Source organism: Saccopteryx leptura, chromosome 6 (genome assembly GCF_036850995.1).
Source record: "Saccopteryx leptura isolate mSacLep1 chromosome 6, mSacLep1_pri_phased_curated, whole genome shotgun sequence".
Classification (NCBI taxonomy): Eukaryota; Metazoa; Chordata; class Mammalia; order Chiroptera; family Emballonuridae; genus Saccopteryx; species Saccopteryx leptura.
Genome location: NC_089508.1, coordinates 47,007,500 through 47,022,804, shown reverse-complemented (window position 1 = coordinate 47,022,804; position 15,305 = coordinate 47,007,500). Strand labels below are relative to the sequence as shown.

The 15,305-nt window shown below is 37.9% G+C and overlaps 1 protein-coding gene across 2 annotated transcripts in view; it reads right to left on the bottom strand.

The window, feature by feature from the left end:
* TXNDC16 (thioredoxin domain containing 16) overlaps window positions 1-15,305 on the bottom strand; it is a 91,452-nt gene that overhangs the window by 53,487 nt on the left and 22,660 nt on the right. For both annotated transcript variants that reach the window (XM_066342112.1, XM_066342111.1), the window contains 3 exons: window positions 10,025-10,146; window positions 7,147-7,237; window positions 2,546-2,696 (listed from right to left, as the gene is read on the bottom strand). In XM_066342112.1, coding sequence (XP_066198209.1) covers window positions 2,546-2,696; window positions 7,147-7,237; window positions 10,025-10,146 — 364 coding nt within the window. The remainder of the gene's footprint in view (window positions 1-2,545; window positions 2,697-7,146; window positions 7,238-10,024; window positions 10,147-15,305) is intronic.

The window sequence follows — 15,305 nt, the reverse complement described above, 5'->3', positions numbered from 1 at the left end:
ATCATAAGAAATAAGGATATATAATAAAAAAAATTTTTTAAACAAAAAAAGCGTGTGGTACTGATGAGATATTTCAAACGAAATAAAACAGACAACTAAGGAATACATTTTTTCATATAAGAATTTAACATATGACACAGAACAATAAGGAACATCTGAGTTAAGACAGCAGCTTGAATACACACATCTAATTTAACTCCTTTCAGAAATCCCAAGAAAACAACAGCAGTAGGATTTTTTTTTTAGAACAGATAAACATACATAAGTAAAGAAATGAAAAGAGAAAAGGCAGCAAAATTTTGGATGCTGAAGAAAAGTAACTGACACTACAAAACAAAACTTTAAGCCATGCAGGAAAGCTAACAAACAATTCAATTTTAACTGCAGAATCCTAAAATTGCTCAGGAACAGTCAGTGCTTGGTATCTCTGGAATTGAGGAAAAAATAATGGAGGAGGAAGGAGGCAGGAAGGCTCTTTAAAAAGGAGGAATAGGTAAAAGTTTTGGAGAAGCAGTTAGATTCCTAGATTCCCCTCCCCAACTCCATGAGCATAGGCAACTGTCCCTCCCTCATACCAGGAGAAACCTGGGGGGGAATGAAGGAACAGCTGAGAGTGTGACTAGCATGCCAAAGCGGGGGAATTAAGTAACTAAATGCTGAGATACTCTCCAGCCTTCTTCCAACCCAGTTCCCAGAATTCTAGCAGAGAGACCTCTATCTCCCAGCAGAAGACGGGGAGTCCTTTTCTGGGAATCGTGAGTAACTCTGAGTCCGCTATCCTGTGCTTCTCGAACTGCCAAGCCTTTCCAGGCTGACACCAAGGTTTAGATTCTCAGCTTGGCTCTCCAACCAAGCACTGATTTCAAAACTACAATTATGTAATTCCTGGTAAATATAACAAAGTGAATTAAGATCAGAGAATCTCCTGATCTTACCCATCTAAAAAAAAATTATAATAATAAATAGTATTTTTAGAACAGCAAGAGAAAATTCATGAGCAGAAATCTTAGAAAAGGGGCAAAACTTCAAGTTAGAAGGCTGTAGCCAAAGAAGAAACAGATTTTTAGTAAAGCTTGGACTGAACCTAATCCTGCCCCCACCCCGTGGCAAAAGAGTACTGGTAAATAGACAAAATCCTGAGAGTTCTTAATAGTATCTCAATATTGAAAAAAAAAAAAAAAAAAAAGGAAATGAGGCTGGAAAGAAACAGTGAAGAACTGTACCATGAACGGGGCTCTCTTTGGGGTCTCTAGGCTGAAATGGGAGCTCAAAGCAAAGGCAATATAGGGTGTTCTCCCCATGGAAATAAGATAAATGCTCCTCTCCCATGTGAAGGGAAAGGAGAAGGCCTTATACACCGCTTTTTAAAAAAAACTGTTTGAAATCAAACAAAAACGGACTCAAAATAAAGAACTCAGGAATGAAGCCAGTAAAATTGGGGCTGGTGAGCTCTGAATCTATTTAAATGCAAAAGAAACGCTTTTTAAAAAGAGGGAATTATGGTTACAGAATAAAATACAAATATTATAAACCTTAATAATATAAAAACCACACAAAACTAACAATCAGCAGGGTAAGAGAAATTGGGATGGAAATAAATGTCTGAAGTTAATGTTCTCATTTTTCACAGCAAGGAATGAGTCAACACTATCTTAAACAGTTTTAAAAAATAATGATTTAATTTCCTAATGTTTTTCATAATCATTTTACAACAATATTTCCTAAGCGTAATGATGAAGAAATTATTTATCCATAATCCCTCTAGTTTCACGTTTTTTTCCTATTAAATTCAAATAAGATGATATATAATACTTCTTAATAGATATAAAGTAGCATATGCAATATAATATATACATTAACCCATTCATCCTTCTATTTGTAAGTATCTCATGGGTGCAAAGGTGATCGGTGTGATGGTCATGTAACAGTTCATTTCTGAGTGATGGGATATGGTCGCTTTAAACATATTTTTCTTTATATTTTGCTGCACTGTTTGAATTATTTATAATACACATGAACCATTTTTACTTAGAACAGATATGCTGAGTGAAAAGGCCTCCTTAAGGTTCTGCACATGCTCAGGACCATGCTTCAAATTTTCAGAGAAAAGTCTGCTGATCACCAACACCTACTAAGTCTAAAAAATTCTTCCAGTCTAATACTAAGAAAAGAGGAACACCAGAAATGCTACACTTCCAATATTTACCAACTTTTAAAATAGTGATCAAAACATTTATAAAAGGTCTTTTCTTGACCATGATATGGTCTTTGTGATCCCAGAGTGGTCACAGTTCATTTTAACTACCACACTACACAAGGCTATATTTCGGTTTCAATACAACAATACTTTGAAGCGTTAAATGATTATTTTATGAACAGTTTATTGTCTCTTCTACCTTTAATAAGGAAATATTTCTGAATCCCCCTAAATTCAAGACATATGTTCAAGAGAAAAGATATAGCTCATCTAAGTAAAATACGTATCTGTGAATTAAACCAATACATTCAATGTATGAATTATCTAATATATTAAAATAAGAAATACCAGCAGTGGTGCTTCCATTGACTTAATAAAGCGATGGATGTTCAGTGTAGTCAATGGCTGTCCCATTAGTGTTCTTCTACATTGCTGGGCCAAGTCCAAGACTGGTTTACAATGAAAAAAGTAGAGATGTGCATACTGTAAATCTTCCAAGCTGAAAATTAAAAATCAGGGACAGACCCACTTGAAGTTCAAAGACATAATAAATCTCTTTAAGTCTCATGCTTTTGAATTAATGTTTTAGTAAAAGTCTTAGAGAGTATAACCTTAAAATAAAATGCATCTAAACTAAAGATATAATAAAAAAGAAAAATAACCATAATATTTTTAACAAGCCAAGGTTGGATAAGCAAACTTTTTTCTGAATTCTTTTATATGGTAGCTTCTGAATTAGGTTATAAGCAGGTGTACATAATTTTAAAAAAATAAATAAAAAGCTGTCACCTTAAGGACAATAAGATTATCTTCAAATATAGTTCTTTTCTAGAGATATGCTAAATAAAGCTTTGTAACACAAATTTTCTAGATTTAATTTAAACCCAAATCTGTTTTGAATAAACTCCAGCCAACACATGCCTTAAGATAGAAACCATGTGATACTTCGTGGGAGTTTGTTAGTTTGTAACTGAAATATTACAAAACTCAGCAACTATGGCTTATAATTTGAGTTTGGCATTCCCTTCAATATGAGAATTCAAAGATAAACTTATAGTGGGCAAGATTTGACAAAATTAAAATAGATTTTTTTTAAATCTCCATATGGAATTAGTAGGGTTTGGCAAAACACTGCAAATTTTTATTTTTAAAATGTTATTTTAATTCTTGGTGCATGCATAAACTGAGCTCCAAGGTTCCACCTGTTCATTGGCTGGGAAGGAGTAGGAATCATATCATTCTACTTATTGGCTGATGATACACTGATTTAAAACTCAATTATAAAGCAATTTCTAATAGATTAAATGATTAAAGAAATGAACACAAAGATTTACTTAATACCCACTGTATATCAGGCCCTGTGCTAAAATACAAAAGACTAAGATGAATAAGACAATTCATTTCCATGGGGGGCTTAAACTAAAGCAGATACATCTAATAAAAACAACTAAAATGTAGTTTATAAGTGCTGTAATATACAAAATGCTATGAGAAACAAAGAAATATTTAATTCTGCCTCAAGTTGGAAAGGAGAGAAATAGAAAGGTTCAAGAAGATCATCACAGAGATTAAAAACAGCAAGGGAGAGAAAGACTTCTCCAAGAAGATAAAACACATGAGTATTTCAGACAAAAAGAACAGTATAACCAAGGCACCAAGTACATAAGTTTCTAAGGGGGACCCTAAATAGTTACATATTAAAAGGAAAGTGCTAAGAGTAGGAGGACCTAGCTGAGGTTGGAACTCATATCATAACTGAAACAATAATGTTGGGAAGTTATTTAATCAGGGATCATTTGGTTATAGATACTAGACACCAAAAAGGGGTTTGGGGGAGTCTAAGGTCATACCACCCTGAACACGTCGATCTCATCAAAAAGGGGATTGGGGGAGAAACACTTATTGGAAGTTTAGAAGAGTATCTCATAGAATACAAGGAAAACAAAGGTGATCGGATCAGAGAGAAAATGCAGAGATCTGGAGAGCAAGAGTTTGGACACTTTCGTTTTGCCATTAATACTTTTTTTTTAATAGAAACAGAGAGAGAGTCAGAGAGAGAGATAGATAGGGACAGACAGACAGGAACAAAGAGAGATGAGAAGCATCAATCATTAGTTTTTCGTTGCGTCACTTTAGTTGTTCATTGATGGCTTTCTCATATGTGCCTTGACCCTGGGGCTACAGCAGACCAAATAACCCCTTGCTTGAGCCAGCGACCTTGGGCCCAAGCTGGTTAGCTTTGCTCAAACCAGATGAGCCCGCACTCAAGCTGGTGACCTCGGGGTCTCGAATCTGGGTCCTCCACATCCCAGTCTGACGCTCTATCCACTGTGCCACCGCCCGGTCAGGCTTGCCATTAATACTCTTTATCTTCCAACTCTACAAAGGCAACTCTCTCTGTTTTACTTCTACGTGGGCAAAACATTCTTGTAAGCAAGAGAGCCACAACACTGTATAATATTTTTCTATGCCCAATTCTAAATTTCTGGGACAGGAGATCTCATTTGCTCAGGAAACCAATGGACTGGTTGGCCCTAGGTCAGGTGACTGCCTCTGATTTAACTGAATGTGATATGCATGAGGTGAGGGTAACATCCTTTGTGGCCTATACATAGATTATTTAAGAAGAAAATATAGGGAGGCAGCAGCAGAAAGTACTAGTGTCTCTAAGGCATGCTACCTCTTTTACTACCTGTCAATATATACCAGGGGTCCCCAAACTTTGTACACAGGGAGGGGGCCAGTTCACTGTCCCTCAGACCACTGGAGGGCCGGACTATAAAAAAAACTATGAACAAATCCCTATGCACACTGCACATATCTTATTTTAAAGTAAAAAAAAACAAAACAAAACGGGAACAAATACAATATTTAAAATGAAGAACAAAAAAATAAATAAATAAATAAATAAATAACAAGTCAATTTAAATCAACAAACTAACCAGTATTTCAATGGGAACTATGGGCCTGCTTTTGGCTAATGAGATGGTCAATGTGCTCCTCTCACTGACCACCAATGAAAGAGGTGCCCCTTCCAGAAGTGTGGCAGGGGCTGGATAAATGGCCTCAGGGGGCCGCATGCGGCCCGCGGGCCGTAGTTTGGGGACCCCTGATATATACCTTTCTTAACCGACATACAATTTCAAGCATACTAAGACTCAACATTATATAACAATTAATATACCAGTCTCATCCACTCAGCAACTAGACTACTGTCTAGCACACAGAAGGTATTCAATAAATATCTGTTAAATGAAAGAATGAACACATGAAAGAAAAAAAGGCATTTGCCTCTCCCCCATTAGGAGACAATCCAAGTGATAGCAGCTACTTCATCCAGAAGTAATGCCTCAGGACCACTGTATTCTGAGTCCACAGTCCTTTCTCCTGTCAAATCAGGTCCAGGCATGACTCCTCACCCTCTGGTTATCCATGAATAAATGTGAATTCAAAGAGTTCCAATATATCATATACTCAAAAGTATACAAAAAAACCAGAATAACTTACATTTTTGTAATTCCCATTCTAAGAGTGGAGAAAAGCAAATACCCTTCCAGAACATAATTGTGTTTAGTCATAAATCAGGATAAAATATATATATATAGTATATCTTGCTGAACATGATTTGTTAAGTAAATGATAAGACCTATATATCCCCTGTCAATAAATAACCACCTCTTGTGTTTTAAGAATGTCACCATTATTTGCAATTATTCATTACGTGAAAAACAAGCTGGCAACACAAGAGAAATTACAAACAACTAACCCTAAGAAACTGGGGGGCCACCACAGAATCACTGTGGGGTGGAGAACAACAAGGCTTCCCCCATTCCGGAATGGGAAAATGGCAGTTAGAAGTAGCAAAAAAGCTGGCTAAATGACAACTTACTGTATCTCGATATTCAATCACTACTAATAGTAAAGCTTTATGGTATTGTCAGCATAACTCTCAAATTGTTTAAAAAAAACAAACACCTTAATTCTTATATGAATAGTAAACATGCATCAAAGTTTTATTTAACTCATTAATGAGGGAGCCAGCAGAATGATAGTTTAATAAGAAGAGACTAATAGAAAAGGAATGCTGGCTATCAGACAGAGAAATAAAAACATAACTTCTCTTTGTAGAAACTTTTCTGCCAATCCCGCACCCCAAATCATTTAACTTTATCAGTTTTCTATGCACTAACTTCTAAATTTACAGAGTTGTAAAATGTCTGGGATTTAATTAATTGTGTGTGGTATATCAAATAATCACTATTTTCTGAGACGTCAGTATGAGAACTCATTAAAAACTTGCATGATATAAAAAGGTCATGCGATCACCATTTGGCTTGCTTTGGGTTAGTTTTCCTGAAGAGCATTTTAAAGCCAAACTTAAAGTCTTTAAAATGCACTGGTTATTTCTTGTGTCCCTAAATACTAAAGTAAAGAAAAACTTTAACTCTACGTTGGCCAGACAACAGTCAAAAGGCTTCTACCTAAAATTGTAAGCTAGGAAGTAGACAAAAAAACAAAAAATTATCTAAAACATTCTGTTTAAAACTGCATTTAAAAATATTTAAAATTATGACAAAATAACTTGCAGAACTCTCAGAAAGAATTTCTAGAGTTTAAGTATGAAAGCTGTCATTTGATTACCTATCTCATCACTGGGGGAGATCTACTTCTAAAATACCCTTGCCCACTCCTAAGACCACATCTTCTGGCTTATCCATATTGTCTTCACTCACCGTAGTCTAACATCACTTCTACATATTTAAATTCATTTTCAGTTGTCAGTACAGCAGATGATAGTAATGAAGAGATTTCAAGCTTCACTTACATGTTCACATCTGCTTACAATTCCTCTTAGACAAGTTCACGCTGTGAGAGTATAATGGAAATGATAAATAACGAATGTGAAATAAGTCAACTTAAAATTGTTGACATATGTCTCTTATACATACCCGATACTTTCCAAAAGGGCAACTTCTGTGGTTAAGACAAATTGGTATGTGGTCCCATACACAAAAGCAGCTTCCATGACTGCCCTATGTTCTGAAACAGATAAAGGAGTTGGGAGAGAGGAGGAGTTAAGTTTGTGTAACTCAACATAAACTTCATGTTCTCTAAATTGTCCTACACCCTTTTATGCTCTACTGTATTTAAAGAAAAATTCTTTGTAAGGAACACAGTTGGGAAAATGCAGGCAGTTAGAGAAGTCATGAAAAGTCTATTCTATTCAAGATAAGAGAAGAATTAAGAAGGAGTATCAAATAAGTTATACTTGAGAACATAACATACGAAAAATCTATGACATCTTCTTCTGAGTAGTAGGGAAGAAAATACAAATCTACCATACAACTTTTATATATTTTAAATGTGTATATATCTGTGTACTGTTTCTGGCTTAGCTTTTTTAAAATCAAACGTAATCTTTAAAGAGACAAATCACTCTATAGGCACATTAAGGAAAAAAAAAAAAAGTTTCTCTACCTTCTACCTCCAAGGAACAACTACTTTTAACTTTTGTATTTACCTCCAAGTTTCTAAATTATTTTCTCATACTCTTATTTCATAATTATTTGTAAGTGTTCATCTTATCTACTAACTTCCCAATGTGAAGATGATAATTAGCTCTTTTCCAAAATCCCACTCCAAAAATATACTCATTTCTATTCCCTCATTTTTCCCAATATAGTTCTAATTTTTATTAAATCAAGAGTCAATATTTACATTGTTATGAGTCAGTAAATACTACTTACAAATGAGCCATACAGTACAAAATGAACACTTTTCTTTTTTTGAACCTTTTTTTCAATATAATTATACCTATCGTTTTGGGGTTTTTTATACCTATCATTTTTATTTTTGTATAGATTTCTTACTAACTTATTCCTAAATTCTTGTACAATTGTCTAACCCTCTTAATATTTCAAATATATCAGAATTACTAGCTATTTCCTCTTCTTGGAGTCTTTTCTGCAGAAATTTCCATTATGAACTTTTGCTAGTTGACCTGGTACACAACTTTCATCCTGAGACTCACTCATCATCACCCTGGGGAGCTCTTATTCTCTCTCTTGTATTAGTTCCATTGGCCTGGTACCCAGAGCTTCCTGGCTGATTCGTCCCCTTGCTCCCATTCTCTTAACAACTTCCTACAAAAAGATACATGGAATACACATTTTTTACAAATTTGCACTTCTCAAAGTATCTTTATTCTACTTTCATAAGTAACTTCAGTTGTCTTCCCAGAGAATTTGAGGTTTAAGTCATTTCTCCCGGGCGTTTTGAAAGGCTTGCTCCATCTTCTTCAGTTTCCAGGGCTGCAACTGAGAAGTCCAATCCCATTCTGATTCTTGATTCTTTAACTGTAAACTTATTTTTTTCTTTCTGGAAGCTTTGAGAATAATTGTTGTCCCCAATATTCTTAACTTTCAAAATGAGATGCTTTGGTGTGGTTCCTCATTCATCCACTATGCTGGGACTTAATGGACTCTTTTTCTGAAGCTGGAAACGGGGAGGCAGTCAGACAGACTCCCGCATGCGCCCCACCAGGATGCACCCGGCACGCCCACCAGGGGGCGATGCTCAATGGACTCTTTTTAATTGGAAGCCTGAATCCTTCTGTTCTGAGAAATTTTCTTGAAGTGCTTTTTTGAAGATTGCCACCTCTTCCTATTTTATTTTATTTTCCGTTGTCTCCTCACTGCCATTCCCAGTCAGTTACCTTCCCCTCTGCCACCTAAACTTCTACCACTTATATCACATATCATCAGATTATTCCACTCACCACTCTGTCTTGTTGGAGTCATCTACCACCTCAGCTATGGTCACTCCCCCTCATCACATAAACATTTTATCTTCTATCACACTGTCACTTTCTCCCATACTACTCCTGTCATAATCCTTGGTGATTTTATTATCCCCATAGATGCTACTTGACCTTCTCTATAGACTCCAGTGATACTTCTTCAACCTCATCTTAACCCTTCACTCTATGGTCCCACTACAGGCCTCTACCTACCAATTACTGCAAACTCCTCCAAAATCTCAATGTCTAGCATCGCTCACCAGTCACCCCCATACTTCCTCCATCTCACTAGGTCACTCAGTCTAGTACATAACTGGAACCCTCCAGGACCTACAATCCTACCACTTTTCACTATCAGTAACCTGCCTCAGATCCTCTTTTCCCTCTTACCCCAGCTCAAATTCCATGGGCAATCTTTATAATCACTCAGCCACCCATCTGGCTAAAACACAATCCAGGTTAAATAAAATATTCTGCCTATTCTGTATTTACAATTTAACGGTTAAAGTTAGATTTAGAAAAATCAAGAAAAATACGTTATAAACAGCAAATACCAAAACAGCTAAAAAGAAAGCCAGTCAAACATTTACTGACTACTATAAACTACTATACCAGGAACCATGAGGACTGTAAGGAAATAAAAATAGTAACAGCTAACACAGACCACCTATTATATGCCAGAAACTATTTTAATTATTAAAACTCATTTGGTCCCCACAATAACACTAAAAGGTAGGCACAATTTTTTTTCCACCATCTTAGTAAATAGAAAACAGGTTAGGTAAGTCGTCCAAGGTCATATTACAGATAATTGATGGAGCAGAAAGTCTAACCTAGGCAGTCTGGCTCCAGATTTCTTATTCAACAACTATATTATGCTGCCCAATTAAAAACAGAAAACAGAATAGTAACAATGCTTTAAATTTATTTTAAACTATTAAGACAGTGTTCAATATACACTATTTTAAGTTCTTCAATATATTCATACAAGTACAGATGTATAGCAAAGATTAAAGTAAAATAAATACCTGGTGTTCCAATGGCTCTTACATATGAAAATGCAATGTTTGCTTTTCCTTTCAGAGCATTTTCTATATTCTGAAGGTTTTCCAGGGTGGTAATATATTTTACTTCATTAAAAAGAAGGGCACTAAAAAGAGAGAGAGAGATGTAATTAGTAGAAAAATATGGCATGAACTTAGTTATCTAATACATATTTGCAGATAAATTAAAGAACCTAAATTAAAAATTGAGCAAGAACCTAAGCATTTTAATATCAAACTAAAATCACTCTCTAAATCATTAGTCTTTCCAAAAACATTAGCCAGGGACCATTGTGAGAAATGGTGCTCATTCTCCATTACAATCACCTCAATGAATTCAGGCTATATTCACTAACATCCTAGTCTAGCCAAATAATACCTTACAGTTAGTTATCCCAGCCTGAATACATTTGAGCCCTTCACACATCAAAACACAGATTTCTTTTCATGGCCTATAAGGCCCTGCATGTCCTAGACCATTAGTCAACAGAGCCAAATATCAACAGTACAACGATTGAAATTTCTTTTGAGAGCCAAATTTTTAAAACTTAAACTATATAGGTAGGTACATTCCTTATCGAGGTAGCACCCGTACGTGGTGTTTTGTGGAAGAGCCACATTCAAGGGGCCAAAGAGCCGCCTGTGGCTCGTGAGCCGCAGTTTGCCGACCAAGGACCTAGACCTTGCCTATTTTCCAATCTCATTTTGTTTGATTGTTCCTGAGGTCCTCCACAGTCTAGGCACATCTCCGGGCCTTGGTACACACAATTCTCTATGCTGAAAGCTATTTCCTCTGCTCCTTCTCATACATCTAGTCTTTGAGAGGCCCTCCTTGTTGGTCCTATGTAAGTAGGTCTGTAGCATTTTTCTCTTTCATTTCACACTATTTGTTTCCTTCCTAGTATTTACCACAACTTATATTTATATATTTATTTACTTATTTATCCATTCCTCTCTCATTAAACTGTTTACCTTCATGATGCAGGAACCTTCTATATTTTATCACTATTTCTGTTATAACTTAGAATAGAGCCTACATCATAAATAATAAATATTTGTTGAATGAATAAAAGAAAGAGTAGGGTAGAAATTATTTATTCCCATTCTTTACTTGAAGAAATGCAAGCTCAAAACACTAAAAAGCTAATTTACTGCAAAACATTTACTGAATCAAGGAGCCAAAACAGGTCTTCTCACTCCTAGATTTGTGATCTTTCTACCCAGATTTGTGATCTTTCTACTTGACCATAATTCTTCCAAATAATCTTTTCAATGGGTAGATCAGACTAATTGAGCATATTTCTTCATCCAAAAGAATCTTCTTTATTAATATTCTACATATATTTAAATTCTCTAACAGCTCATTTCACTTTATCTGCATGTGTTTGTATTTTTGTTAGGAAAACTTTAAGGATCCTTAAAAATTGTTCCAAGTCCACAAACTTAAATAAGCAAAGATTTACTCAACTATAATTATCTCCAAAAAATTAGTCAAGGATGGTTTGCCTCTTATGGAAAACATGGCACTTTCTGTTAATATAGGAATTCTTAAACTCTTTGACCTCAAAGATACCTTTATAGCCCTAAAAATTATTGAGCTCTTCAAAGACCTTTGTTCATGTAGGTTACATCTACCAGTAGTTGCCAAAACAGAAATCAAAACAGGAATTTAAATTTTTTATTAATTATTTTAAAAATAATAATAAACACCATAGCATTTTTTTTTTTGTATTTTTCTGAAGCTGGAAACGGGGAGAGACAGTCAGACAGACTCCCGCATGCGCCCGACTGGGATCCACCCGGCATGCCCACCAGGGGCGACGCTCTGCCCACCAGGGGGCGATGCTCTGCCCCTCCGAGGCATCCTTCTGCCACAACCAGAGCCACTCTAGCGCCTGGGGCAGAGGCCAAGGAGCCATCCCCAGCGCCCGGCCATCTTTGCTCCAATGGAGCCTCGCTGCAGGAGGGGAAGAGAGAGACAGAGAGGAAGGAAGGGGGGGGTGGAGAAGCAAATGGGCGCTTCTTCTATATGCCCTGGCCGGGAATCGAACCCGGGTCCCCCGCACGCCAGGCCGACGCTCTACCGCTGAGCCAACCGGCCAGGGCCCCATAGCATTTTAATATAAATAATACTTTCTAACAAAAAAATTTTTCAAAAAAAAATCAGTGAAAAGAATGGTATTGCTTTACATTTCTCAAATCTCCTTGATATTAAACTAAATAAAAGCTGGATTCTCATAGCCGCTTCTGCATTCAATCTGTTCTGACATCATATAACACATAGCCTCTGGAAACCAAACTCATAAAAGAATAAAAGTAAAACAAAGTAAATAATGTCTTAGTATTATTATAAATGTAGTGTGATTTCATGGACACCCTGAAACCACTGCACTAAATTACACTGGCTTGAACATTGACTAATTAAAGAAATATAAAACTTGATCTACAATTCCCAGGACTCTTGCTTCATTTTTTTTTTTTTTTCCGGGAAACTTATCAAGGTGACTGTTCAGGAAGTGAATCTTTTTTTTTTTTTTTTTCATTTTTCCGAAGCTGGAAACGGGGAGGCAGTCAGACAGACTCCCGCATGCGCCCAACCGGGATCCACCCCGCATGCCCACCAGGGGGTGATGCTCTGCCCCTCTGGGGCGTCACTCTGTTGCATCCAGAGCCATTCTAGCGCCTGAAGCAGAGGCCACAGAGCCATCCTCAGCGCCCGGGCCATCTTTGCTCCAATGGAGCCCCGGCTGCGGAAAGGGAAGAGAGAGACAGAGAGGAAGGAGAGGAGGAAGGGTAGAGAAGCAGATGGGCGCTTCTCCTGTGTGCCCTGGCCGGAAATCAAACCCGGGACTCCTGCACGCCAGGCCGACGCTCTACCGCTGAGCCAACCAGTCAGGGCTGCTTCATTTTTTTTAAATATTTACAGAGCATTTCTTACTATGTGCTAGATATTTTCACGTTTTCATTTAAACCTTCAACAGTATTCTTGAAATATTCCTTTTTTTTTTATTTTAGTGAGAGGAGGGAGGCAGAGAGACAGACTCCCACATGTGTCCCGACTGAGATCCACCTGGCAAGCCCACTGGTGGGGGGGGGGGGTGATGCTCTGCTCATCTAGGGCAGTTGTTGTTGCAAAGGAGTCATTTATTTAGCACCTGAGGCAGAAGCCATAGAGCCATTCTCAGTGCCTGAAGTGAACTTGCTCAAGCCAATCAAGCGGGGGGGGGGGGGGGGGGGGAATCGAGAGCGGGGAGGAGTGGAGAAGCAGATGGTTGCTTTTCCTGTGTGCCCTGACCAGAACCCGGGACATCCACATGCTGGGGCCAACTCTCTACCACTGAACCAACCAGCCAGGGCCTAGAATTTTCTTTTTCAATACACACACACACAGCATAAGTCTGAGGGACTAAGTAACCTGCTCCAGATCACAGAACTGATTCTGGACCTTCTGACACTAAGGCCAGGACTTTTGTTTTTTTGTTTTTTGTTTTTTTTTTGATAGAGTCAAAGGGACAGACAGATAGGAAGGAAGAGATGAGAAGCATCAATTCTTCGTGGTGGAACCTTAGTTGTTTGTTCAGTGATTGCTTTCTTGTATGTGCCCTGACTGGGGTACAGCAGAGCAAGTGACCCCATGCTCAAGCCAGAAACCCCACACTCAAGCCAGCAACCCTGTACTCAAGCCAGCAACCCTGCACTCAAGCCTGAGACCTCAGGGTTTCGGACCTGGGTCCTCCGCATCCCAGTCCGACACTCTATCCACTGTGCCACCACCTGGCCAGGCACTAAGGCCAGGACTTTAAACTACATTGTTACTGATCACTCTTGTAATGAAACCAGGTAGAAAGGGAGGCAAATAATGAATGGCAATGAAGTCTCAGTGCCAGTCTAGGGTATTGGAAACATATACATGTTGGCTAACAAGTCCAGAATTACTACTGAGTTACTTCAAAACAGTTGGGAGGTGCCATCTAGTAAACTTAATTAACTTCTATGTAAATTCTAGCTTTAGAAATTATATCCACCCTTTAACCTTTATTGCCCTAGCAGCTCTAATCTATGTGCCTCCAAAATCAGTTCTGGAATAAGAAATCTCCCCAATTTTTTTCTCAGATAAAGATCAGCAAATAAAAATTAATAAAAGTCAATAATTGGGAGGGCACTTGCCACATGTCAGTCATAGCGCTAAGCATTTTATAAGTAGTAACAGTCAGTTTTGGGACTGCCCAGCTCTCAACTCCTCTCTCTTGCTTTGGGAATTTCAGTTTTCTAAGTCTTTGCAGTGAGCAGAGGCCTATGCATAAAATGGCTGATTCCCTTCATAAAGGCTGATATTATGTTAAACTTCTTTCCCAAATTCCCTGCTGCAAGGACACAAAATCATTTGCCTGACATTTTGGACAAGGAGCTAGTGATATAAAGAATCAGGGACAGTGCAGAATTATTTCTAGAAGCAGTAGCAGCAACAGTCAGCTTCAAAGGCAGCAGCAGTGAGAACAGCGCTGATGACAGCCCCAGACCAGGAGACGCTCCCTTTGACACCCAGCACTGGGCGTAACGCAGCCGTCCTCTCCAGACTCGTTCTGTGCCATGATCTCGCCTGTAGTTCACAGCTGTATAAACCCAGGCCAGCTCTCCAGCTCTTCTAGCGGGTTTGAGAGTTCCTTTATCTGCTCCAAATCCTTTTCTGGTTTAAGCCAGTCAGACCCAGATTCTGGGGTTTATAACTAAGAACGTTCAGCAATGCACTGTGTTTTATTTCATTTTCATGGCAACCATCTGAGATCGGTACTATCATTAACTCCATTTTACAGATAAGGCCATGAGGCTGATAGAGGTTACCATGCCTAATGTCCCAAAGCTCATTAAATGGTCATTATCTATGAGGTAATAACCAAAACTAATGATATTCATAATCTAGACATCTCTGATTTTTTGCAAAAGCTTCCTAGCTTGATTTTTTAATGTTAACTTCCAGAATATGGGCACACCTAAGGATCTCTAGAATCCACTCCACAAGCCTGTGCTCCTTCACTCCAGGCACAAAGAGGAGAAATTCTGACAGAAATAGTTTAAAGGAAAAGCCTATCGGGGGATTTTCTTGCTCTGATGACGCAGTAAAACAGCCTGGGGCTTCTCTGACCTGGCACGCTTCCTGCCCCAGAAAGGCCTTCCTTTTCCTGAGACTCTCCTATCACAACCATTATATACATAAGATATATGGGGGGGGGGGGGGGGGGGAGGGAAGATATATGTCCAAGAATTG